Source organism: Brachyhypopomus gauderio, chromosome 6, assembly GCF_052324685.1.
Source record: "Brachyhypopomus gauderio isolate BG-103 chromosome 6, BGAUD_0.2, whole genome shotgun sequence".
Lineage (NCBI taxonomy): Eukaryota > Metazoa > Chordata > Actinopteri > Gymnotiformes > Hypopomidae > Brachyhypopomus > Brachyhypopomus gauderio.
In genome coordinates, this window is record NC_135216.1 from 6,237,270 (window position 1) to 6,263,861 (window position 26,592).

General features: G+C 46.6%; 1 protein-coding gene across 1 annotated transcript; it reads left to right on the plus strand.

Moving 5' to 3' along the window:
- The first annotated feature begins 689 nt into the window (after window positions 1-689).
- cdk12 (cyclin dependent kinase 12) lies at window positions 690-26,153 on the plus strand. Its single transcript, XM_077008294.1, has 15 exons — window positions 690-1,394; window positions 1,503-2,663; window positions 6,881-7,534; window positions 8,345-8,545; window positions 8,861-9,000; window positions 9,272-9,442; window positions 10,285-10,474; window positions 10,697-10,753; window positions 11,079-11,180; window positions 11,318-11,395; window positions 13,738-13,854; window positions 13,992-14,123; window positions 14,430-14,638; window positions 15,541-15,972; window positions 25,237-26,153. Exons 2-15 carry the CDS (start codon window positions 1,543-1,545, stop codon window positions 25,599-25,601), a joined length of 3,969 nt encoding a protein of 1,322 aa, XP_076864409.1. The 5' UTR covers window positions 690-1,394; window positions 1,503-1,542; the 3' UTR covers window positions 25,602-26,153.
- Window positions 26,154-26,592: the final 439 nt, after the last annotated feature.

Sequence of the window (26,592 nt, forward strand, 5' to 3'; positions counted from 1 at the left end):
TTTATTTAATCTTAATCGATCGATTATGCGTACTACTCGATTATGCGTACTACACATTATATTTCCTCAAATTGGAAGGTTTGGGGAGGGGGTAGTTCTGTAACATGGCAACACCGATGTTATTATTTCTAGTTTGGCCAGATGTAAACAGGTTTGGCTTCGGGGCTTGGTGCTGAAACTATTTTCATAGGTTGAATCAACACGTCGGTTTGCTTCAATATGTACATTGTGTTGGAATATTGCAGTGATAATTATAGTAACACACGAAAGGAAACTTTTATAATTTTATATGTATTAAAACAGGTGCTAAATATGATTCTCGAACGCAAAGTTAAAGCCAAACAAATGAAAAACTATTGTAAGCCTAAAAATATAATTGAAAGGACTGAATTACAACCAAGCATCGTGTGAAGGGGGAGGGATATACCGCCTGTTCATTGGATGTCATCTCGTAACCCTATAGACGGACAGCGTTTATGCCATAGAAATTTATTGAATAGATATGGTGAGTCAAAAAGAGAAGAATAAATCTAGAAAAAAAAAACAAATAGCAAGTTTTGGTGTGTAAGGATCTAATTCATCATCATGCACTAACTTCGTCTGAAAATGATCCGAGCTTAATGTCATGTAGATTGAAGAGGACGTGGGCGCCCACGTCATTTCCGTTCTCGTGCGTCTCCACGGTCTCGGCCTTTCTGCGGGGCGACAAAACCCAGCAGACGCGAGCAGGCGCGCGCAGTACCAGCTAGCTACAATGGCCACTATGGACTCCTAAAGCAAGGGCGGTGGACGTTCTTAAATCCACGAACATCGCCCTAAATACTGGCCTGGTTTCCTCTCAGAGCTGCTAAAAATAAACTGGAATAAATTCTGCACACGAATATATGATTATTTCCGACAAATATATATCAGCAAAGAAACTATAGAGTATATTAAAGCGAACATGTAAACAGAACCAACCGGCTTAAGTTTTGATTTTCAGTTTGTGAAACATTCGTCCATTTATGATGGACTTTATTTGTTTCTAATCTCTTAAGACCGTTTGTTCAAGGAGCCAAGCACCTGTCTAAAGCCCGGTGCCGGACAAGGATAGCTAACTAAAAAAAGGAGACTTCATTCTTTCTTCTTTTTGTTTTTGAGAAAGAGCTAGCTAGCTTTCTTAGCACAGCTAGCCAAACAGAGGAGGAGAAAGTACGCAGTGTCCTGAATGTTTTTGGGGGGTTTTGCGAGCTGCGAGAGTCCCACTCTTGAACGACATACACCAGATTACCAATAAATAGATCTCTCTCAGTTTCATCGATTCAAGGTTTTTGGTTTTTTTTTTTTTGCGTTTCAAAAGAAAAAACGCATGCTGCACAACTTGGAATGAATTCTGGATAAACCGTGAGCAAAACGTGAGCGCCGTTGTTTTTGTTGTGACTTTTGACACTATTTTAATACTTTTACCCGATATTTCAGACCTCCCCCCCCCAGTTTATGGTTATGTTTTATCCCGACTGCAGAGGTCCGCGTCTGGGAGAGGGACCGTCGCTGGCGTGAGGTATGCCTGGATCAGACCGCCACCATGGGACCAAAAGGAAGTCGGACTCTCAGTATCAACAAGCGGCTACTGGAAACAGCGGCTCGGGCCTTCCTCACGGCCCCGCCAGGCAGCCGCCCAAACCGGCGGCGCTGCTCTCCGCCTCGTCGCCGAAGAACAAACGACACAAGCCGTCCAAACACGGCAGGGACGCGGCGGCGGCGGGGCCCCCCGTGGTCTCCGCGCCCGGCGCCGCAGCCGCTCCGACGGTCGGCGCCATCAAACCCCTGGTGGAGTATGACGACATAAGCTCCGACTCGGACACTTTTTTCGACCCGCCGACACCCGCAAAATCGACGGAGCGGCTGGAGACACCCGATTATGTGAAAGGGGGCGGGGGAGGAGGCAGAGAGGTTCGGACTCATAAACATAGGCGCTCCCGGAAGAAGTCCAAAGACCCACATAGAGTGAGGGAGTCAGGGGAGGAGGGGGCCGTGCTGGGGAGGAAGAAGACCAGCAAGGACCGCGAGAGAGCAGGAAAGGAGGGCAAGAGGAAGGGCAAGGAGCACCTCTCCTCATCTGTGGGGCAGTCACCCGCGCCCTCGCGACTTGAGGGCGATTTGGGGGGCAAACGTGCAGGTGACAGTTTGCCCTCGGCCGGTGCTCAGCCGGCCGGCGGAAGTCTGGGCAGTAGCACTTCCTCCTCCACCTCCTCGTCTCGGAGCAAAGAGAGCGGGCGCTCCTCGAAGTCCCACAAGGACAAACAGAGGCGCGAAGGTCGTGGCGAAAGCAGCAGGTCCTCCGCCAAAGCCGAAACCTCGGACAGGGGTCACCACAAAGCCTCCAGGGGCCACAAGACCAGCCCCAAGGGGAAGGCCCCGTCTCGGGGCAGCCCACGGCACAGGGCCCACACGCACACGCCCAGCCCCCGACGGGCGGGGGGCAGCGTCTCCTCGCCGGCCGACCAGGAGGATGGCTACTCCTCTCGGCGCAGGGTGGCCAGTCCGAGCCCGTACCGGGAGACGTCACGGAGGAGCAGGCAGAGGTCAGACAGCCCCTACCCTCGCAGAAGGTCCTCCAGCTACGAGAGAGACGGCAGTCCGTACGCCGGCCGCCGCTCATCCAGCACCAGCCCAGTGTCTCGGTGAGTCTAAGCGCCGCGTCTCGGTGAGTCTAAGCGCCGTGTCTCGGTGAGTCTAAGCGCATGAGCATCGCCTTTGGTGACTGAGAGGGAACTGGGATGTACCTGTCTGCTTTATTGTTTACAGTAGAAACCAGAAGAGGTGTGTGTGTGTGTGTGTGTGTGTGTGTGTGTGTGTGTGCGCGCGCGCGCGCGCTCTGAGACTATTCAGAGCCTTGCAGGTGTACAGATGCTGTTGCCTCTAAGATAAGTGGCTTTCCTCAGTGCTGGGGGAGTATCCTAGAGAAGATACAAAGTCACTAAAGGTTCATGAGCTGAGTAGAAGGGTTTTTTTTCCCATGTAAACTCAAGGTCTGTGTGCAGGTGTAAGTCAACATACCAGTTTCCCCCAGTTTCAACACAAGTCAGTGTAATGGTGACACAGCGTGCCTACGCAGGGTGCAGAGGAGTCCTCCTCAGGCCCGTTCGACCCGTGGACCGCCTGGCGTCGTCCACAGTGTCACGGTTCTGCTGCTCCAGCTACTTTCCCCAGTAGCCGTACGGTTTTGTCAGGGCGCTCGAAGAGGCCTGTCAGGGATCTGTCGGACTGGGTTCAGGGTGTCGGGTCTCGTAGCCACAACACATGCAACACCAGTAGTGACGTTTCGGAACAGAAATGCTGTTTTAACAAGGAATACACAATATTTGTAAGGTTTGCACAATATTAGTACTCTAATCACTCCGTCTAAACACAGTGTGTACTGCAGCCTTGCAAAAACGCCACAGCAGCGCTACACAAGGCCTCTGTCCTCCTGTTTGACTCCATGGTAACACTACGCCCCCCCACCCCACCGGTCAGTCTGCAGTCTTCCCTGCATGGCTGCACGCTTCCCTTTGTTGATCTCTCTCTCAGCAAAGTGCTGGAGCAAGTTGGCCGATTTGCACAAGCGTACAGTAATACGTTTATAAAGGTGGTCAGGCGTTTATTGAACGTTTGCTCTGCGCTAAAGTGTGAAGAGTTGTGAATGACAGGACTAAAACGTTCGGCATTACGTCCTCCTGAAATGCACGTTCTCCCCAGCCTTGGACCTGAGACCGTCTGACGTGTGTAGGGCTGCCAGTGGGGCTGACTGAACAGCCTGTCAGGTAAAGGGGGAAATAAGTACCTGCCAATGTGAACTTGACAGTTTAGGGAAGGAACATAAAAAAAAAACTGAAATGTAATTGAAGACTGATATGCAAAACCTTTAACGTGGACCATGTTCAGGACAGTTGAATTCATGTGTCCAAACAATGTGACTTGTCAATGTGAGAAAAATCTGCCTTGAGCAGTATAGCACGGTTATGCTTATAACTTTATTCTCCTAGATGTTATATATGTATAATACTTGTGAATTAAGCATGAAACATTTACATCTACATGTACATAACCCTTTACACCTAGTAAACAAATATGCAGTGAAACTTACAGAAACAATTTAAAATGCATAAAGACACATGCATGAACAAAGTCGGTGTGTTTGTGTGTAACCCTAGAAAATCCTGCACAGACTCCTATCACGTTCTCTAAAAATAGAAAAGCAAGACAGTCACGGTTGGCGAGAGATAAGTGAACTTTGAACTCGGCGAGCTACGCGTTCTGACGTTCTGGACGAACTGCAGGTGTGAAAGGCCTGGCGTGGTGAGCGTGCGTTTCTCTCCGTGGAAACGCAGAGTCTCGAGCTCTGCTGGAGACGTCTGAGCCGCGGAGAGGCTAAACGGCCGCTTAACGGTCGCGATTCTGCAGAGTCATGAATTTAGAAGGAGCCCCTAGTTCTGCTGTAGTGATAGCGTTGTGCTCTGATGGTACTCGGTAATTAGACAGGGCCGAACCGGTCCAGGGCCGAACCGCGTCTTGAAAGGCAGTGCGTCCGGCGTCCTGTGCCACGTAGGCCATCTGCTAATGGGCGGGCTGTGGAAATCCATGCAAATATAACCTTTATGTTCATAACGTTATCTGACAGGGTGAGTGATGAGTGAGAGGGAGAGGGAGGGAAAGAGAGACAGACAGACAGACAGACAGTGACAGTTTGATTCAGTTTGGAACGATGGACTTTTCTTCCAGTTACTTCAAAGTGCTATTCAAGGAAAAATCTTGATTTAATTAAATTCAAATACATTGACAGTAAATGCGCACTTCAAATTGAGAGAAGAACTGATTGACCCAGGCACACCCAGAGTCCTCTCACCACACCACACGCTGGAGAAACATCTACATCCACAGACGCCTTCAGACCCATCAAGGCAAAACACTACCTTCACATATCCCTAAACCCTTTCAATAGCACCATGCAAAATGATACACAAAACTAACCAAAATGGATACGTTAATCTGAGTATTCATGACAAATGGATACGTTAATCTGAGTATTCATGACAAATGGATACGTTAATCTGAGTATTCATGACAAGTTCCAAAGATGAACAACTCCACAGCGTAAAGACGTGGTACTCATAACCTGGAGAAATGGGGTCTACAGTAGGTACCTAAATTAAGCTTCATTATATGTATGTATGTTTTCTTATGATTACCCTCCTTCTCCACAGTTTTATCACTTTTAATGTTAATCCTCTTAATCGCTTTGGCAAAGGTTGTTGATTATAGTTCATGCCAAAAAAGCAATTTGAGTTTGAGAGAGTGACGGAGAGAGAAATTGAGCGATGGAGAGTAAGACAGAGAGAGGGAGGGAAGGAGAGAGAGAGAGAGAGAGAATGGCAATAGCTCTTGCGTTCCTGCGCTGTTAGCCATCTTCTACTTGCATTAAGTCATCTTGTGTACTCGCCCTGACATGGACAAGATTTTGTTCCTTTTACGTTAGACATTCACAATCATACTCATAACTGTCTGTCAACTACCTGTGCCAGAAGTTTATTCATTTGAATATATGTGAAGCCTGCTGACCTTTGGCCTCACCATAGCTGTGCTCAGTCTGGCATTTTATTTCCAGGCAATCGGTGTAATTAGTCGTAGTCATTTCCCACAAAGTTCAGCAGTCACAGGGCCTTGGGTAAGAGTCTAGTCACGGTGTGTTACCCACCGGGTAAGAGCCCAGTCACGGTGTGTTAGCCACCGGGTAAGAGCCCGGTCGCGGGGTGTTAGCCACCGGGTAAGAGCCCGGTCGCGGGGTGTTAGCCACCGGGTAAGAGCCCGGTCGCGGGGTGTTAGCCACCCCGTGTGTGTTTGTCTTGTAACAGAACAAGAACACTGGCTCATTCACATTTAGGCCTCCCCACCTGAGCTGGGAGGACCCCAGTGAAGTAGTTCTGTAGCGCACCATCGACGGGGAAGCTGTCTGTGGCGTGTGTTAGTGAAGCCGTCCTGTCTGGCGCTAGGTCATGGCGTGGGAAGAGAAGCCCCTCACTCTGCCTCCATGTTACACGGCGGTGTAGACCTGTCTGTGCTGTTCAGGGGGAGATCGTGCCGCGGGTTTGACTTGAGCTGCGAGGTCCATGTTCCAGTGAGACCTCGCGTGTCCTTGAAACTTTCAGACGTGATGCCATTAAAAGGCACGCTAGATTTTTCGTCTCCGAGAGATTTCCGCGTGCTGTTAATTCACATATGAAGGTTAGAAGTGTTACATGGTCACCCCACACAACACACGTATGTTTACTGAAACCATTGCTGTCTCTATCTTCCTGGCTTATACAGTATGGATGCCGGCAGAGTTTGATTAGCGCGTTTGCTACCTCTAATTGTCTGTAAACTTAAACACATCAGTTGGCTTAAACCAGCGTGTTGGTCTCTGTGCCGCGTCTGAGTTTATTTTGCCTGACGGATGCTACCATGACAACCAGCACTAAACTCTAGCTAGCGACGCCTACCAACAACCAGCGTAAAGCGTTCTGGGGCAGCGTGTGTGTGGTTAGCGCCTGTGTGAGTGGTGGAAGATCAGCTGTCGTTACACACACTCCCCGTCCAGCAGGAGCTTCATCAACAGGGTCGGCTTAATTAACGGAGCGTTTGGAATGTGTCTTGGCATTCTCGTCTCCTTGACGGCGTGTTGCCGCGGTGTCCGTGTCCCACGTCGACGCCGGCAGCTACGGGCTTTCGTACCCGACGTTCCTACTATTGTGGACGACCTAATAATAAGGTCAAGTTGTACAAATGCAGTTGTGAGGATCCACGTTTGAAGGTCCTTAGTATTGAGCCCTGTAGGACACCGACTAATGTTTGTAATGTTGCTGTTTTTAATGTATTTTAGGCGTTCCCTGAGATCACGCAGCCGCTCTCCTCCCTACCTGTCCTCTCGCCGGTCCTCATCGCGCTCGCGGAACAAGAAGCATTCTTCGTCGGGCGGAGTGGCCGGAGCCGGCGGAGGCTCCTCCCACAGCAGTCGGCCCACCAGCCGCTCCCCAACCTCCTCTCGCCTGCCCATCACCTCCAGCCTAGGGGCGGAGCTCAGCCGCAGGAAGAAAGAGCGGCAGGCGGCCGCCGCGCGCAGCTGCTCCGCCTCCCACCAGCCGGCCGCGCCCCCGCCCACGCAGCCGCAAGACTCTCAGGCGGAGCCAGACGTGGCCCCGCCCCCCGAGCCCCAAAGAGTGCCTCCTCCTGCTCAGAGTACATTCTCAGTGGAGGGAGCGAACGTAGCTCCGCCTCCACCCCTCCCACTTTCCTCTCCTCCTCCGCCCCTCCCGCTCAACTCTCCGCCTCCTCTGCCTCTGTCGTCTCCACCCCCTCTCCCGCTCACCTCTCCACCCGCCTCCACAGGATCTGCACCACCAATGCCCCCAGCTGCCCCTCAGACTAAAAGCCCCGCTCACAAAAACACACAAAACGTTGTGGCCCACCCAGTCAAAACATCCACGCTCCCTCCTTTACCGCTGCCGCCTATGCTAGTGGGAGAATGCAGGGACAGGTGGGTGCCGTGTGCTCTCTCACACACACATGCACGCACCTTTTTCATGTGTTATCATCCACTCACAAACCACTTTATTACAGAATGGTTCTGTGGCCATTTGTCTAGGGTTTGGGTTAGATGTATTATTTGTAAAGCAAAAATGTTCAGAAACAAATTTTCCTATAAAGATGTTCACTATAACACACTCTATATGTATCTCTCTTTTCAGACCTTGCTTATATGTACATATTCATTATTACTATCCGGAATCGGCCAGTTTTGAGCGTGATTGGCCATATGCCTCATATAACCGATTCTGTGTCACATTTACTCCTGTGTACCACACGAGGGCGACAGTGTGTCCGTATTAGGCCTATATGTGGTGCCTTGATTTTTTCATGTGTTACCTGGTTAACCTGTTTTCAGTTGAAAGTAAAAGTATTGCTCTTTATTTTTGTTTGAAGGTTTGTGAAAAAGAAAAGAGTCCTATAAACGTTTTTATGATGTAAGAATTTAGCCATCATGATTCTTGGAAAGAAAATCAGAATCATATGTTCATATGTAAAGAAAAAAAAATTGGAAATCGGAATTGGCCAAGAAAATTCCAATTGGTGCATCAGTACATTTTAAACCTGTTCTATATACTATATACTGTTTTAAATTATCTCTGTGCCCTCGCTGTATATCTGTAAATACCCTAATTTCAGTCTGATACATTATATGTGCACACGTCAATATAAATTCAGTATTTGCAAATGAACCTGTTTCTGATTTATGATTGGCTAAATGCTTGGGCACACGTGGGCTAACATTATCGTTGTTTCCTAGTCCGAGAAAGGCCACGACTACACACAGGTCCTCCAGGAAAGAGCGAGAGAAGGAGAAGGAGAAAGAGAAGGAGGTTAGGACACGCCTACTCAGTGACTTGCCCCTCCCCCCTTTGCTGGCCGGGGGCGACCCGTCCCCGCCACTGTCCCCCATGCAGGAAGTCTCGCCACCCGTCCAGCCCACGTACAAGAAGAGACCAAAGTGAGTGTCTTACACGTCTCCACCTGTGTCTCCTCTGTGTGTATGTTTGATTGTGTGCTTGGAGAACACAATCGAACCGAGTGAGTGAGTTCTAACTGCACAGATGGGTAAAAGCGGAGGACAAATTTCGATTGCGGTGGTAAATCACAATTGAAAATTGTGGCACATTTACATATATATTTATGTATGTATTTTGTGGGTTGTGTATAAAAAAAACTTGTATATGCTTTTAATGATTATTTGTGAGGATGACCATCTCTGTATGTGGTGTGTAATGTTGGCTCTGGTGTGAGTTATGTGACTGTTCACCTGTAGGTTCTGCTGTCCACGCTTTGGGGAGAGAAGACAGACGCAAATCGACTGGGGCAAGCGATGTGTCGACAAATTTGACATCATCGGCATCATTGGGGAGGGCACTTACGGCCAGGTGTACAAAGCCAAGGACAAAGACACAGGTGTGTGTGAAGGTGTTTGTGTTGTTGTGTCGTTGTGTGATATGTTGTGTCGTTACCTATTGGGTTTGGTTATCTGGTGGCGTGGTATTCTATAGGGCTGATAGAGGTGACAAACGCGGCGGACAAAAATTTAATCGTACACCCTTAGAAAATCTCCTTAAACCCTGGATCAGTGCAAGCAGTTAACACTCCTAGATAATATAAACGCTAACCCGGCTCGGCCATCTCGGCTTTGGCTTGTAAGCGCTGCGGTGTGTTTGTGTGTTTGAAGGTGAGTTGGTGGCCCTGAAGAAGGTTCGTCTGGATAATGAGAAGGAAGGCTTTCCCATCACAGCCATCAGAGAGATCAAGATACTCCGACAACTCAACCATCGCAGCGTCGTCAACATGAAGGAGATCGTCACCGACAAGCAAGACGCACTTGACTTCAAGAAGGACAAAGGTAACCCCGGGAGCATCACCCGCCCGGGAGCGTATTTAACGTTTCCCAGCGCCGACTTTGAAGAGCACTTCTGGGAACGTTTAATAAATGTTTTGAAGATGTGGTTTCTCACATAAAGCCAAGCTGTGGGCCGGCACTTCACTACGAGACACGTCCTACATCAACTTGACCTTTCTAGTGACCTTTTCTGTGCTCCCAGTCTGCAACCAGTTTTTTTAATTAAACGTGTCACCAGCAGTTTGATGACATCACGCTAACATTGTGCCTGTTCACTTAACAGGCAGTAGTGTAATACGATGGCTCTGCTTAACTGCTCTGCCAATCAATGAGTCTGTTAAAACGATGCTGGCTGGATTGTATCATCAGAATATACCGTTCTCTCTCTCTCTCTCTCTCTCTCTCTCTCTCTCTCTCTCTCTCTCTCTCTCTCTCTCTCCTCTCTCTCTCTCTCCTCTCTCTCTCTCTCTCTCTCTCTCTCTCTCTCTCTCTCTCTCTCTCTCTCTCTCTCTCTCTCTCTCTCTCTCTCTCTCTCCTCTCTCTCTCTCTCCTCTCTCTCTCTCTCTCTCTCTCTGTATGTAGAATATGTGTGTGGTGTATATACACACACACACAGAGCGATTGTATACATCAGTGGTGTCCTGGTCTCTGGCGCAGTGCCCAGCCTCGCATTGTTTGTGTTTGTTTATTTACTCCAGTGTTTAATAGTTGTTGACTTTTTATTTTTTGGCTCATATTTATTGAATAATAAAATTTAATTTGCTGCTCCAAAGTCCTAACAACATGTGGTTCACCTTCGTGTGTGTGCGCGTGTGTGTGTGGCGTGTGTGCGCGCTCTCTCTCAGGTGCGTTCTACCTGGTGTTTGAGTACATGGACCATGATCTGATGGGGCTGCTGGAGTCAGGGTTGGTCTCCTTCTCCCCCGAACACATCAGGAGCTTCATGCACCAACTCATGGAGGGACTGGACTACTGCCACAAGAAGAACTTCCTGCACAGAGACATCAAGTGCTCCAACATCCTGCTGAACAACAGGTGGCTGCACACACACACACACACACACACACACACACACACACACACACACACACACACACACGACCATGGCTCCTGCACACGGCTGCTCCTCTAGTACATCTGTCTTTTACACTTCTCCAGTGTTACCACTATGGAGGGATGAGCGTCCAGCTGTTGTAGTTGTTTGGTTTTGTCTGCACTCATGTGTTTTATCTGCCTCTCTCTCTTGTGTGTGACCAGTGGGCAGATAAAGCTAGCTGACTTTGGCTTGGCACGCCTGTATAACTCAGAGGAAAGGTGAGCTTCTCCTGTGGCTCCATCCCTCTCCACACCCGTGTGTGTGTGTGTGTGTGTGTGTGTGTGTGTGTGTGTGTGTGTGTGTGTGTGTGTGTGTGAACAAATCTGATCAACATGTTCAGTGTGTTTGGTCCAGTTGTCCCAGATCATTAAATGCTTAATATTATGTAGTTTTGGCTTTGGCCGATTTCTATTGCCCAGCTGTGTATGTAGAACTTTGGGGGGGGGGGGGGGGGGGGGGGGTGCACATGTCTTAAATCAGTTCCAGATGTAAATGTCTTTGTTGCAATCTGGTAAAATACTGTTTCTGATTGGTCTTTCCCAGTCGGCCGTACACCAATAAGGTGATTACACTGTGGTACCGCCCACCAGAGCTGCTCCTGGGGGAAGAGAGATACACACCGGCCATAGACGTTTGGAGTTGCGGGTATGTTGCACGCCTACACGCTTAAGATCTAGGAAGCTTGGACCTCCTACAGAGCAGATTAAAGTGTGAAGAGCCCGGATCTGGCATTTGAGATCTGGCTCACGTGCGAGTGTTTTAGTCGCTGTGCTGTTTTGCAGGTGCATACTGGGGGAGCTCTTCACTAAGAAACCCATCTTCCAGGCCAACCAGGAGCTGCTGCAGCTGGAACTCATCAGGTGGGCCCACACACTCCTGCCCCCAGTGGTCCTCACACACTCCTGCCCTCAGTGGTCCTCACACTCTCCTGCCCTCAGTGGTCCTCACACTCTCCTGCCCTCAGTGGTCCTCACACACTCATGCCCCCAGTGGTCCTCACACACTCCTGCCCCCAGTGGTCCTCACACACTCCTGCCCCCAGTGGTCCTCACACACTCATGCCCTCAGTGGTCCTCACACACTCCTGCCCCCAGTGGTCCTCACACACTCCTGCCCCCAGTGGTCCTCACACACTCCTGCCCCCAGTGGTCCTCACACACTCCTGCCCTCAGTGGTCCTCACACACTCCTGCCCTCAGTGGTCCTCACACACTCCTGCCCCCAGTGGTCCTCACACACTCCTGCCCCCAGTGGTCCTCACACACTCCTGCCCCCAGTGGTCCTCACACACTCCTGCCCCCAGTGGTCCTCACACACTCCTGCCCTCAGTGGTCCTCACACACTCCTGCCCTCAGTGGTCCTCACACACTCCTGCCCCCAGTGGTCCTCACACACTCCTGCCCCCAGTGGTCCTCACACACTCCTGCCCCCAGTGGTCCTCACACACTCCTGCCCCCAGTGGTCCTCACACACTCCTGCCCCCAGTGGTCCTCACACACTCCTGCCCCCAGTGGTCCTCACACACTCCTGCCCCCAGTGGTCCTCACACACTCCTGCCCCCAGTGGTCCTCACACACTCCTGCCCTCAGTGGTCCTCACACACCCCTGCCCCCAGTGGTCCTCACACACTCCTGCCCCCAGTGGTCCTCACACACTCCTGCCCCCAGTGGTCCTCACACACTCCTGCCCCCAGTGGTCCTCACACACTCCTGCCCTCAGTGGTCCTCACACTCTCCTGCCCTCAGTGGTCCTCACACACTCCTGCCCCCAGTGGTCCTCACACACTCCTGCCCCCAGTGGTCCTCACACACTCCTGCCCCCAGTGGTCCTCACACACTCCTGCCCCCAGTGGTCCTCACACACTCCTGCCCCCAGTGGTCCTCAGAGCCCCAGCTCTGCTCTTGATGCCCGGCCAGTCCTTCTAGTAGACCAGGGGTGTCAAACTCATTTTCACCGCGGGCCACATCAGCATAATCGTTACCCACGGAGGGCCATATGTAACTTATAAATGTACCTACTCCTTAATGTTAAATACCTCTGAATTTATTACTTATTCAAGTTACAAATATTACAGATATATTTGCGTAAATATAATATATATATAAGATATATTTGCTGGTTGCTGTTATTATAACATAAATCCTTTAAATTTGTTAGGTTATGAAACACACATTACTCCATCAATCAACAATCAAACTATCCAAGTGAATAAAAAATTATCAAATATTTATCAAATATATCACATTTACTTTGTTCAAAACTTTAAATATCAAATTACTGTGAAAATAGCGATTGTGCTTCAAAAATGCCCCCTCTGAAAAAGACTGAAGCGCGGTGATTTCTTTAGCCACAACAAAGCAGCTTTTACTGCAGTTTTATTTGTGGTGAACACATTCTGTTGCGATCACAGTTTGCTTTTTAATTCTTTGACAATTTGTCGTTTTTCTTGATGGCTAATTTGGGCATACTTAGCTCCGTGTTTGGTCGCAACACCTCTTTGACAACCGCCACCGCTTCATACCCGTTTTTCTCCTTGAAGCGCAAACATCGCTTTCCCAGTTTCCCATCTTTCTTGAAACACCTTCTATCTGCATCAATGTTTCTCTTCCTGGACATTTTGGAATCATTTGTATTTCTTAATTACACTTATTAGGAAAATCGCATTGATATGGAAACACTGCAGTGTCGAGATGCCGTCACTTCGCGGGTAACATAATTGTGGGAAATGTAGTTTTTGCTCACTTTTACTTTATTTTGACAATTGGGCTTTTTAAGCTCTTGCGGGCCACATTTGGCCCGCGGGCCTTGAGTTTGACACCTGTGTAGTAGACGGTTCCATTGAGCTGGCTCCACAACTAACCCTAACCCCTAACCCAGAACTGCTCCTTTTCTACTCATCTTCACTATGTCTAATACTTCTGCAGTAAATGGGAGTGTTATGTAATACCTATAATGTTATCGATTATTAGTTGAAGTTATCGTATTTTTTCTAATCCTGTCAATCTGATGTCAGCTCCTCTCAACAAAACCGGGTGGCTAATGCTATCGGCTGGTAGCTAATTCCAACGAATGCCAGTTTTTTAATTGAATGAAAAGTTGGTTTCCTCCACCGGTCCGCTCCCCGGTGTGTGAGAGCCGCTTGCAGACGGTGCCGTGCTGTGATGTGCAGCACATCTCATGCCCTGACTGTCTGTCCCCCTCAGTCGTCTGTGTGGCAGCCCGTGTCCCGGCGTGTGGCCCGACGTGATTAAACTACCCTACTTCAACACTATGAAACCCAAGAAACAGTACCGCCGACGCTTAAGAGAAGAGTTCTCCTTGTGAGTTTTTAATTGTACATGTTCCTTTCGACGAACGTTTGCTACACATGATGTTCCAGCATCTCCTTTGTTAAATTCTCTCTCTCCCTCCTTCTCCCCCCCCCCTCTCTCTCTCTCCCTCTCCCTCCCTCCTCCAGCTTACCCTCAGCTGCGCTTGACCTGCTGGACCGGATGCTGACCCTTGACCCCTCACGCAGATGTACGGCAGAGCAGGCTCTGGCGAGCCACTTCCTGTGTGATGTGGATCCCAGTAAGATGCCCGCCCCAGAGTAAGTGCCCTCGCTGTCAGACCGTGTAGCCACAGCTGAGAAAGGTCCTTAAATCTACACCCTGTTAAATAAGCTGTTAAATGGAGCTGTGTGCTGGTCTGATGAGCTGACTACACACTGCGTTAATACCTGCTGGTGTATGTTTTATCAGGACATTAAAAGAAAGCGGAAGTTTAGCGTAGCGCTGCCATCTTTAGGCAGTGGGCGTTCGTGCGTGTCTGTGGTCAGATAAAGCAGGACAGATCAATTCCAGACAAAAATAAACGCTACTCGGCTCACACGGCGTCCTCTCTGTGTTCGATTTAGTTTGCCTCACTGGCAGGACTGCCACGAGTTATGGAGCAAGAAGCGTCGGCGCCAGAGGCAGAGCGGGGCGTCCGAGGATGTGCCTGTTCCCAAAGTGCCCCAGAAGGACCCAGGAGGAGCCGCCAGCAAAGAGAACCACCCTCCCCCGAGCCCCCCCGCACCTCCGCCTTCCGCTCACGCCACCGCCATCTCCACCGGCCACATCGCAGGTCTGCGCACGCCTGCACACGTCTGCGCACGCCGCCACGCTTTCCGTCCGGGTCGCTTGTTCACTAGATTAGCCTACGCAGCGTATAAAGTTAGCACAGAGGGCTAGCTGGAGCTAGCACAGAGGGCTAGCTGGAGCTAGCACAGAGGGCTAGCTGGAGCTAGCACAGAGGGCTAGCTGAAGCTAACACAGAGGGCTAGCTGAAGCTAACACAGAGGGCTAGCTGAAGCTAACACAGAGGGCTAGCTGAAGCTAACACAGAGGGCTAGCTGAAGCTAACACAGAGGGCTAGCTGAAGCTAACACAGAGGGCTAGCTGAAGCTAACACAGAGGGCTAGCTGAAGCTAGCACAGAGGGCTAGCTGAAGCTAGCACAGAGGGCTAGCTGAAACTAGCACAGAGGGCTTTCTTACTTTGGGCCGTAGTATCATTGCAGTGATATCTGTGGATTTTGTGTTTTAACAAATATTTTTTAAACATTTTTGTTTAAAAACATTCTTGTTGAGTTTAATTTTTTGTCTGGATCCGTCTTTCACTTGGCAAGCAGCACAGCTAACATCATGGCCTCTTATTCATCAGAGGAGCCTTAGCCAAGACTTCGGGAGTGTATAAAGTGTACAAAACATGTAAAACAAGTTGTAATTCTTTATTACTTTGTAAATCAGATCCTGGTTATTGGCCTGCTACATACTGTTCTCAACAACACATGATTAGTATCTTTTACTCTTTAACCTGGCATAGTTTTATGCCGTGTTATTGGTGCTGGTCTGTAACGTACCTCGTTACGCAACGTGGCCGTGACGTACGTGTGTGTGTGTGTGTGTGTGTGTGTGTGTGTGTGTGTGTGTGTGTGTGTGTGTGTGTGGTGTGTGTGTGTGTGTGTGTGTGTGTGTGACCCGTCCAGATCTGGCGGCAGCGGAGCAGTTGAACCAGACCGAGATGGCTGTGCTGCTGAATCTACTACAAGGTCAGACGGAGCGCCTCACGCTGCCCCAGATGGCCGAGCAACTCCTCAGCACCTGCTCGGAGGGCGGGGCCGCCTCCTCGTCCTCGTGCCCCGCCCCAGCCGCCGCCCCCACGCCCGACCCGGAGTCCCGTCAGCAGCTGGAGCTGCTCGGACACACCCTGTCCTCCCTCCTGCAGGCGACCGGTAACCCACAGTCTGCTGAGCCCGCCCCGCAGGACGACCAGGCCAACCTGCTCACGCTCCTGCTGAGCCAGCTGATTAAGGCCCCGCCTCCGGGGGCGGGGCAAGCAGACGAGAGCAACGGTGTCCAATCAGACGAGGCAGTGACACGAGGCAACTCGACCTCTATTTCAGGCGGCGATTGCAAGGGCAAGTCTAAGTTTACTCTTTAGGGGGCGTGATGAAAGGTAGTTTGATGAAAGAGGGCTGTGATTGGCCAAAGGGATAGGGAGCTTGATGATGCTGGTTCCTCATTGGTCACTTAGTGTTAACCCTGCCTTCGTCAAAGCAATTCTACTTTTTTTGAGGATGAGGTATTTGCTTTTTTGTTTTGTTTCGTTTTTTTTACAGTCCCAAAGCAAGACGAAAGATTAGTGAAATGCTGAAAAAAAAGAAAAATAAATAATGTTATGGTTGTTTCAGATCCTTAATTTTTGCAAAATGCTTTTATGAAAGTCATTTTCAGAGGGCTGTCAGATAGTCCCTTGTTTAGTTTTAATTGAAAACGGCCTTCATCTTCCCCACTCGTCTCCCTGTCTGGCCTGTCTTGGCTGTCTGTACACGCACATGATGAGAAATGAAGGTGTTTTGCCTCAGTCATCTGAATCTGTCCAGACTAAAGCCCTGGACACTCGGGTGGGTCTCAGTCAGCACCACCTATAATAAATCTTAGAGAGACTGCAAAGAAGATGAAAGGGGTGGGTGGGTGTGTGTGCGTGTGCGTATGCGTGTGTGTCTGCTCTTAATATTCTTGGCTCATGAAGGGTTTGATGATTGGCTGACTGGTTGAATGAGGTCGTAGGAGAAGGCAGTAAAACATCAGATCTGTGCAGTGGACAGTTCCTGAGGGCCACCGAGTATTCGAGGTCATCGTATTTATTCCCTTAACTTTATTATTTTGCAGACAGTGACTGCAAATAAGATCGAGCCACTCTCCAGTGTGAGAGCTAAAGGAAGGTGACTGGATTATTTCCTTCTGTTGTGTATGTGACTACACACACACACACACACACACACACACACACACACCTCTGTTAGCACTGGGTTCACGGACCATAGGCATGGACTGAGGAGCAGATGTAATGGTTCTCCATCGGTTCCTTTATCCATTTCATTCCATGCTGAGGGTTTTGATGGATTCCAGAGGTACGGATCACAGGTAAACGTGTCGTGCTCAGAAATATGCCACGGCAGACAAAATCTTCGTACATTTTTTCCCCCAGTGCCCGCATGTCCTCTAAAATATTGTCTCTTAGCTTATATCTTTAATTTCCCTGTGTGTGTCTCCACATTGTCTTTACTCTCCTGCTCTCTCGTGGCGGTAAACCCATTTTGTCTGGGTGGTATGAGGGAGAGTCACATCAGGACGACGGACTCTGTAATGTCAGTCTTTGCAGCACAAACATCTAATAAATTAAAACTAAACTAGACCACCACCTGCATGTCTTTTTTTTTTCTTTATTTTTTTTATTATTTTTTTTTTTTTGCTTTTCTTTATTTTCATTCATTTTTTAAAGCTCAGTCCCATGTTTGATAAGCTTCATTTTGGTTTTGCATTTTCTGTGCCTGCTTTTGTGAGTGAGTGGTCATCCATGTTGGGACACAGAAGGGTCTTTGTTTGTTTGTTTGTTTTTATACGTCCTCAACCACTTTGCTTTCAGTATGAACGTGAATGAGACAAACTACAAATTAAACCTTTTTTTTTTTCCCTGGGTCTTTCGGGCACACGAATTGTCATCATGGATAAAACGTTTTGTGTGCATACGGTTTTCACAAATGAAAGTAAATTAAGGTAGAATAAAAACAGGCCTTTGGTTGCACACACCTTTTGCTGTTGCCATGTTGAGTTTGTGTTTGCATTGCGAGGTTGTGGTTTTGTGGTGTCATTGACTCTGCTAACTGTCTTTGTCTTGAGCAGATTGCCCCTGGGCACTGGAAGCTGACAGTAATTTCACTGTGCTGGTGTATTTGGGGTTATTTAAATTAATGATTGCATTACTTTTTAGACATTTTCACCAGACATCTTTTGATTCTTTGGGTACTACAGTGAGTGGTGGGTTTCCTTCTTAAACACGTTCCAGAGTGCTGATTTAATGGTGTGACGTGAGTGAAGGCCTCGTCATCCAGAACTCACTGCCCCGCTCTCTCCCTCCGTCATCCCCTGTGGTGCCGATTGCAGAGGTCTGAAATCTTTCTTCCCAGCAGTGATTGCAGATGGTTTCAGTACAGGTTCAACCCCGTCGGTCCCAAGTAGGGGACTGTACCTTCATTTCACAATCATGACTGTGCACATCACATGGTTACACTGCAGCATATAATTATGCATAATATGTCTTCAAGATGGCCGACAAACTCGCTTGTGTTAACGGTGAACCCACCACACGTGAACCCAGTCACTGTTAGGTCCAGAAGTTCAGAATCAGAACCTGAATTATTTTATCCTAATGTAGAATGACTGCAAACCAATTGTTAGTAAAAGTAGTTCTACAGTTTAATGCCTTGATAATTCTACATCTATTAGAACGTAGATGTTCAGTTAGAATTGACCATGTAAATGAGCATTGTGTTTGCGCCTAGTTTGAAGCGTTGCCCTGCTGTGTAGAAACGTTAAACTCGTACTTGGGCTAAACACTAGTGCACACGTGGTACCTGAGTGAACTACAAGAAAATTACTTTTGAAATTCAAAATGAATTGAAATGGCCACAGGCTCTATATGCAGGCAACAAGTGTTGTGTTAATACAGTGTGTTAATACTGTACATTAATAGGACTGTGTTAATAAGGATTAAGGACTGTGTTAATACTGTACATTATTAAGGAGTAAGGACCACTCTAATATAATGTTAATAAGGAGTAAGGACTGTGTTAATACTGTACATTAATAAGTAAGGATTTCTCTAATATAGTGTGCTGATAAGAAGTAAGGACTGTGATAATACTGTACATTAATAAGGAGTAAGGACTGCTCTAATATAGTGTGTTAATATGTTCCTTATGTTCCTTACTCATTTTTAATCCACTATGTTAATACAGTCCTAATACCTAATTGATCCACTTGATTAACAAAACTTTGTTTATTAACAAAGTGGATCAATTGGGACTAAACCATAGTGGATAAATAAGTAGTTAGGACTACATTAAAATAGTGTATCAATAAGCAGTAAGGACCACGTTAATATAGTGGATCAATAAGGAGTAAGGACCACGTTAATGTAGTGGATCAATAAGGAGTAACGACCACGTTAATATAGTGGATCAATAAGGAGTAACGACCACGTTAATATAGTGGATCAATAAGGAGTAACGACCACGTTAATATAGTGGATCAATAAGGAGTAGGGACCACGTTAATATAGTGGATCAATAAGGAGCAAGGACCACGTTAATATAGTGGATCAATAAGGAGTAACGACCACGTTAATATAGTGGATCAATAAGGAGTAACGACCACGTTAATATAGTGGATCAATAAGGAGTAGGGACCACGTTAATATAGTGGATCAATAAGGAGTAACGACCACGTTAATATAGTGGATCAATAAGGAGTAAGGACCACGTTAATATAGTGGATCAATAAGCAGTAAGGACCACGTTAATATAGTGGATCAATAAGGAGTAAGGACCACGTTAATATAGTGGATCAATAAGGAGTAAGGACCACGTTAATATAGTGGATCAATAAGGAGTAACGACCACGTTAATATAGTGGATCAATAAGGAGTAACGACCACGTTAATATAGTGGATCAATAAGGAGCAAGGACCACGTTAATATAGTGGATCAATAAGGAGTAACGACCACGTTAATATAATGGATCAATAAGGAGTAAGGACCACGTTAATATAGTGGATCAATAAGGAGTAACGACCACGTTAATATAGTGGATCAATAAGGAGTAACGACCACGTTAATATAGTGGATCAATAAGGAGTAACGACCACGTTAATATAGTGGATCAATAAGGAGTAACGACCACGTTAATATAGTGGATCAATAAGGAGTAACGACCACGTTAATATAGTGGATCAATAAGCAGTAAGGACCACGTAAATATAGTGGATCAATAAGGAGTAGGGACCACGTTAATATAGTGGATCAATAAGGAGTAAGGACCACGTTAATATAGTGGATCAATAAGGAGTAACGACCACGTTAATATAATGGATCAATAAGGAGTAACGACCACGTAAATATAGTGGATCAATAAGTGTCGAGTGACCACTATTAAAATGCTGGTGCTTAAATAATAGGGCTACAAATCACATCTGTGAGAAAGATAATAGAAAAAAGCGCCACTTTCTCACTCACTATTTAAAGCATGTAAGTGTGTAGTTTACTATGTAACCTGTGGAAGCACAGAGATCGTCGTTTCACAGAGATCGTCGTTTCTTTTGCCATGTTAAGTGAGAAGTGCCAGTGTTTGGATCCTTCTATAAGGGCACTTTATTATAGCAAATAATTTTATTATGTAATATTTGGTGTGTGAAATGACTGATTTCTGTTCATTAATGGTGTTATGGCAGGATCTGGTGCACAAGGGGGCCCAAACAAAATCCTAACGTCTATAAACAAATTATTTACTGTAAACATGCTAAATTATCTACACACAGGAAAGTAAGGTAAGTGAAGGTGAGGTAAATATACATTGTGCACATGCAAACACTTAATCCACAGAATCCTCAAAACTGGGTAAATCTTTAACTCCTAGCCTGCGTGTGATCCTACAAGGCTTAGAAGAAGATTAGAGAACGTGTGGAGGTTACAGCGGTCCGTCAAGTGTCCGTAACGTCCAAATATGAGCCTGTTTTTCCATAGAGGGAAGTTCAGTTGTTGAAAGATTGTCCCAAGCTGTGTGTAGTTGTAGTTGCTAGGCAGTATGGTGGTGATTATCCCATTGTTCTAGGTGGTGGAGACAACCCTGGTGCCTGTAGGTAGGTCTGTCAGCACTCCTGGTAATGTTTGTTAAATGCATCTTTTAAACTGGTCCACTGGGGGATGGATTTTTGCTTGTGTGCTCTGCATTTTCAATGTTTTTTTTTTGTACAATTCCCAAGGACTTGCCAGCAACATACCACCAGCAGAATTTCTTATTTGTTTTGCACTCTGCTAGATATCAGTTCTCAGTAACTGGAACCGTGAAGTGTTCTTCCATTTTGTTTTGCTTTGTATCTCAGGAATAGTAATTTTTAGTTGCTTTATTGAAGTTTAAATCTGTTTTGTGTTTAGAGCTTCAGCTTCTTAATTCTGCAGCCACTGGAGGATGAGATCTAGAGTCCTGTATTTATAATATTACTATAGACTCATTCAGCAGCACAGGTCTGTATCACGAGACACTGACCTTAATTACCACCACGTGTTCCAGTGCATGTTACTTAACAGTGGACAGGAAGCTAAAGGGTAAAGGTATACATGACTGACAACTACATATAGTTTTTCCTTAACACTTTTGTAATGACACATGTATTTGTTATATTTGTATAGGGTATTGATTGTTATATTTATATAGGGTATTGATTGTTATATTTATATAGGGTATTGATTGTTATATTTATATAGGGTATTGATTTATATTTGTATAGGGTATTGATTGTTATATTTGTATAGGGTATTGATTGTTATATTTGTATAGGGTATTGATTGTTATATAGGGTATTGATTGTTATATTTATATAGGGTATTGATTGTTATATAGGGTATTGATTGTTATATTTGTATAGGGTATTGATCTAGCTGTGGTCTCTGTGTTATTTTCCTCCAGTAGGTTAGTTGGAGAGCAGCCATCTGCAAAAAATATATTGCCTGTCTGCAGGAATATAGAATAGTTGTGATGGTTTGAAGGCGTGCTTTAAAAGCTCTGGACTGTTTTATGTTCTACAAGCGTGTGTTTATATCTCAGTTAGGGGGGAAATGCAGCTGGTGTTGGTGTCCTTCAAGCATGTTCTGTGGCGTTCTTGGTTTCCCCAACTGATCTTCTCACAACGCTGCTGATTCCTGTCCTGCCCACTGCCAGCGCCAGCCCAGTCTCTCACCAGAGGAGTAATGCCACCAAGATCTTCTAATGCTGCAGCTGTGACAACAGAAGAGCACCAAGAAGGTGGACGGTCCATGGAGACACACGGAGTAGGCTACTGGTGTGCACTGGTGCTGATGTAAGCACCCAATAACCCAGGAAAATTGCCTACGATGATTAAAAACAAAAAACCTGAAGAATAATTGACTGCTAACAGAAGATGCCTGACTGGCTGATCAGATGCTTTCAAGTTCAAAGTTAATCTACTACAGTACAAGGAGCACCATTGAGAACTTTGTCTGTGTCTCTTCAGAAGGAAAACTGATGGTACTACTTCATGCTGGAAGAAACAGCCGAGTCTTTGTCTTTAATATGTGGAGAGCCAGGAGGTGCTGCTCCTCTAATTACTCCTCAGTTTGCCATTTATCTATGGGATGTGAACCGAGTTGGTGCAAACAAATGGGCCGTTGAAGATACACACGACCTTCAGGAATCAAGAGGAGCTCCATGCACTCCTGGTAATGACGCATGAGTTGGGGTCAAAGTTTTGAGAATAACCGACCCGCAATCTACAACACAGTGACATGACTCCTGTCATGGTTGTGTGCAGTCACTTGTGCTGCTTGCCTGAACACAAATGCCTGAACATTTGTGTTTGGGGAAAGATAAAAGCAAGAAGATAATGATAGGATATATTACGGTCTCCCATGACCCCTCGTGCTCATACCACAACCAACTGGTCTGTCCAGTTCTGCATAAATGTGGCAAGATGAATGCTGTCCAACTACTGTCCCTATTCTTCATATCGGTGATCTTTTTGGTCTCTCTTTGGGCTCTCTCTCAACTCCAGATTAGCCCTGAGGCTGGCAGCATATTCCTTTATTACCAGTCTTAAGGAAAAACATTTTATCCAGTCTCTGCAAGTTTGTGACCTTTCAATGTGGATTTTTCATCCACTGTTTATTTTTGTGAGTTTTTAGTGTGCAGATGGATTTGCAACGCGTGAGAATGCTTCAATGTCCTTATAATGGCTGCTTGAACAGAATGTTTGACTGGACAGCAGATGAAGGTTGATGAAGGTTGTAGCAGCCTTCTGTTTCTGGAGACTTAGGCCATTTCTCCGATAGTGAAGGGAGAGAGCACCTCACATCAGCTCCACGCCTTCAGTAGAAGACATCTGAAGAACCAGCACTATCTTATGAGTCCTTGACCCCCTTCAGATGTTCCTCCGCATTAAAGCCTGTTTGTGCTTCCATGCCACGCAGGCCTCTGAAGCCTTTAATGGGAAACATTCCATTGTACAAACCTCCCTGTAAAGCCACATGGGAGCACTGAGCCGTGTAGGGGGCTGCCATCCGGCGAGAGCTTCGTCTGTGCCGCTGTAATGAGATGTGACCTCTTGTACCCAGGTCTATATCACCCTTACACCGCCACTGCAAAGATGTCACGTTGTTTTTGTTTGCTGAGAACATACCACCCCATTATTGGAACGGACAACAGTATGATCTTTGGTTATATATAGAACTACTTTCTCTCATACTTTCTCTTACTTGTCTCATGCCCTTGATTGATGAGCGGACTGCACCTGACTTAAGTGAAGAAGTTACGGCCAGAGTCCTGGTGTCCTGAGTGTGAAACTTGTTCCACCAATGCAGTGAGGTTGATGCAGTATGTCAGTCTGGCATCGTCTAGCTTTTGTGCTCTTTGGTATTGAAGTATTATTGTGTTGTCGATGCACAGATTCATATAGTTCAGTGCACATGCATCCCTGAGTCACCAAAGTGGTCCAAAGCACAGAAGGGCGATGTTACACCTGTAGATAGATAGATAGATCCATTCCTCCCTTTATTCCTCCCTTTATTGATCCCTTTGGGATCCTCAGGGAAATTAAGAATTTTACAAGTTTGAATATATGTTAAGTGTAATAACGTAAACATAATGACTTATTGATAAATAAGTATTATACACTTGCATTTGTAAAACTTTTTTTGCTCTGTCACTTCAAAACTGTGTCGAATTGAAAATTCTAAAATTCAATGTAAAAATGTCGAATTTGAATGTTTATGGACCACCTCTAGTGCAATAATGGATTCCTTGGTGTTATTACATGGACTGAGTTAGTCTTATTGTCATGCTGTGTAGTTCCTCTTTGCCATTTCTTCAGTTTGACCCTAGATATTCTCCCCCAGTTCCAGCATGTGTTCTGTAGTTCACCAGGGTGTTTGACATGTTTTCTATTTATGCGCTGTGGATGGTCACTTATTAAAGATTGTCCTGCTGATGTCCTGCAGACATCCTGCCAATCCAACATTCCAGCTGTCTGGCACATTCGTAGTACACCGGCCATGCTGGTCAGTCTTGTCGTGTGACCCATCACCCTTATTGATTTGTAGTTTTCCATAACATCCTTTACTTCACATAGTAACTCTTCAGTAACCACCTTGTGTCTCCATTCCTTAATGTGCAGGGTTTGATGATGTAGATGCAGACCCATGTACTTTATAAGTGTACTTGTCTGTTTGCATGCACACATCTGTGGTAAAGGAAGAGCAGTTCCTCCCGTGTTCCCCTCCTCTGTAGGGAACATCTGGTTTCTCCAATGACTCTTCTCCATAAAGCACAGATCCTACAGACGCCTCACAACCTCTTGACAACCTCAGGTCCATATTCGTATGCAGCGATCCAGGTCTGGGTGCAGCGCAGGACCTATACTGGACCTATACCTGGTCATGTTTGGCTTTTGTGAGCTATTGCACACTGAATAGACTCTTACTGGTTGGGTGTTAGGTTGTATACTGACTGCCTGTGAAGTTCTTTGAACATTTATGTCTGAGCTCCTTATTGCGACATCCTTATTTTCGAGGAGTGATTCGTAACTGCTCGTTTGGCATCACGACTGGTTCACTGCTCAGATTATTGGTGTGTGCATTCATTGGATGGGCGAGCTTTCACTCCAACTCCCCATTGGCACAGTTTTGAAAGCCAATCATGGGCCATGGTTGATTGATGCAGGACTGAGCAGCAGATCTTTGGCCACAGTTACATTAATGCTGGGGTATTAACCCCCTCATTGAGGCTCATTGATGTTCTTCAGATGTTCTGCTTGTCCAGTGCTGTGTGAGCAGATGTATGTTTGCCCTCAATTTGGTAGTGATATGTGATAGTACAGTACAGTTAAGGAAATGAACACATTTTCTAAGGGTTTAATGTATTATACGGAATACATTTAATGTGTGAAACTTCATGCAACTTGTCTCTTTAGCACCATTTGCTGGTGACATGGTGAAATTATGCAACATATTCTCACCATTAAAGCTGTTTGTGAAATGAAGACCTGAATGTGTCTAGTTTAAAAGGTTGTTTGTGAGATTTCTGACTGATTTGACACCTGGTTCTCTGTGTAGATTCGATGTTAAAAAGCGACAAGGCGATTGGCCCAAACTCCACGCTGACCCTCGACCTTCCGGCTGTAGCTGCTCCGTCGCACTCTGATGACATCAGCCCGGATATGGCGGCCGCTCTCCTTCAGCTGATCTCCCAGCATGCCCCGGAGGGCCAGACCGCTCCTTCGGACCCGCAGGCTCGCCAGCACTTCGCCCAGAGCACAAGTGGCCCGGCCCCCGCCCCGTCTCCCCCTCCCCAGGCCCAGCCGGAGCCCGACGCCAACGCGAGCACAGACGCTCAGTACCCTCGGGACCAGGACCTCCGCTTCACCACAGAATCCCGCAGGGAAGGCCGGCCGGACCGCCGATCAGGAGCAGACTCGTGAAACACAGCTCACAGGCTTCACCCCTTCCTCGCCAGCATTGACATGATTTGCTCTAACTACCAGTTATGTTTTGAATTTAATTTTTATTTCTAAATGCAGAGGACAAAAATAACGGAGCTTTTGGGGGTTTTAGATTGTTGCGCAATGCATTTAGTTTCTCAGATGATCCATTAACAGTACGTCTTTTACAGTGTCTTCTGTCTCCCACGGTTGCTCACTCACTCTCTCTAAGCCACGTTTATTCACGTTGAAATCTCGTTTATCAGTTCTTCGTACACACACGTTGTCCGAAAGCTTTACTGTCTGTCAAATCTGCACAAACTGAAGTCTGTCCCTGGTCATTCCCCAAAATACAATGCAATTGGCTCATGATCTTTAAAGAGCTGCAGAACTTCATCAGTGCCCTAGGGGGCGCCATCTGAAGTGCTGTGTTGTGCTGCTGTTCTGTTGCAAATCAAAGCAAAATGGGAAGGTCAATATAGTGAAGAGATGAAGGTCCCTTTGCATTTATTGTAACCATTTGATGCAATGTTTTGTATTTTTTGGGTTTTTTTTTCAGTTTATTAAAGGAAGCTGAGTTGAACTTGTTGTTTACTGTATATTTGGGGAAAAAACAAGGTTTTTCAAATAGATTTATCAGTATATATCAAAGTTCTACCAATATAGGTTAAAGCTGATATAACGAATCTGACTTCAAATCCTCATTAACAATCATTAAAATAGTGACCAAGTAAAACGTCTTTCCACTGTTCTGGGCTCTGAAAACCAAATGCAACTAACATGTAACAGCTATTTTAACCAATAAGAAAACTTCTCTGCAATGAGGCCGTCCTTTCTAGCTGACAGATTTTACCATGTGCATTCAGCACATATCGTGCTAAGTGTGAGTGGGTGGGGGGAGTGGGGTTGGGGTGAAGTCGGGACCCTTGGCTGGCTACGTCAGCAAGAACTGTGGAGTAGGTTCTGTCAATTTTAAAGTACACGCAAACCT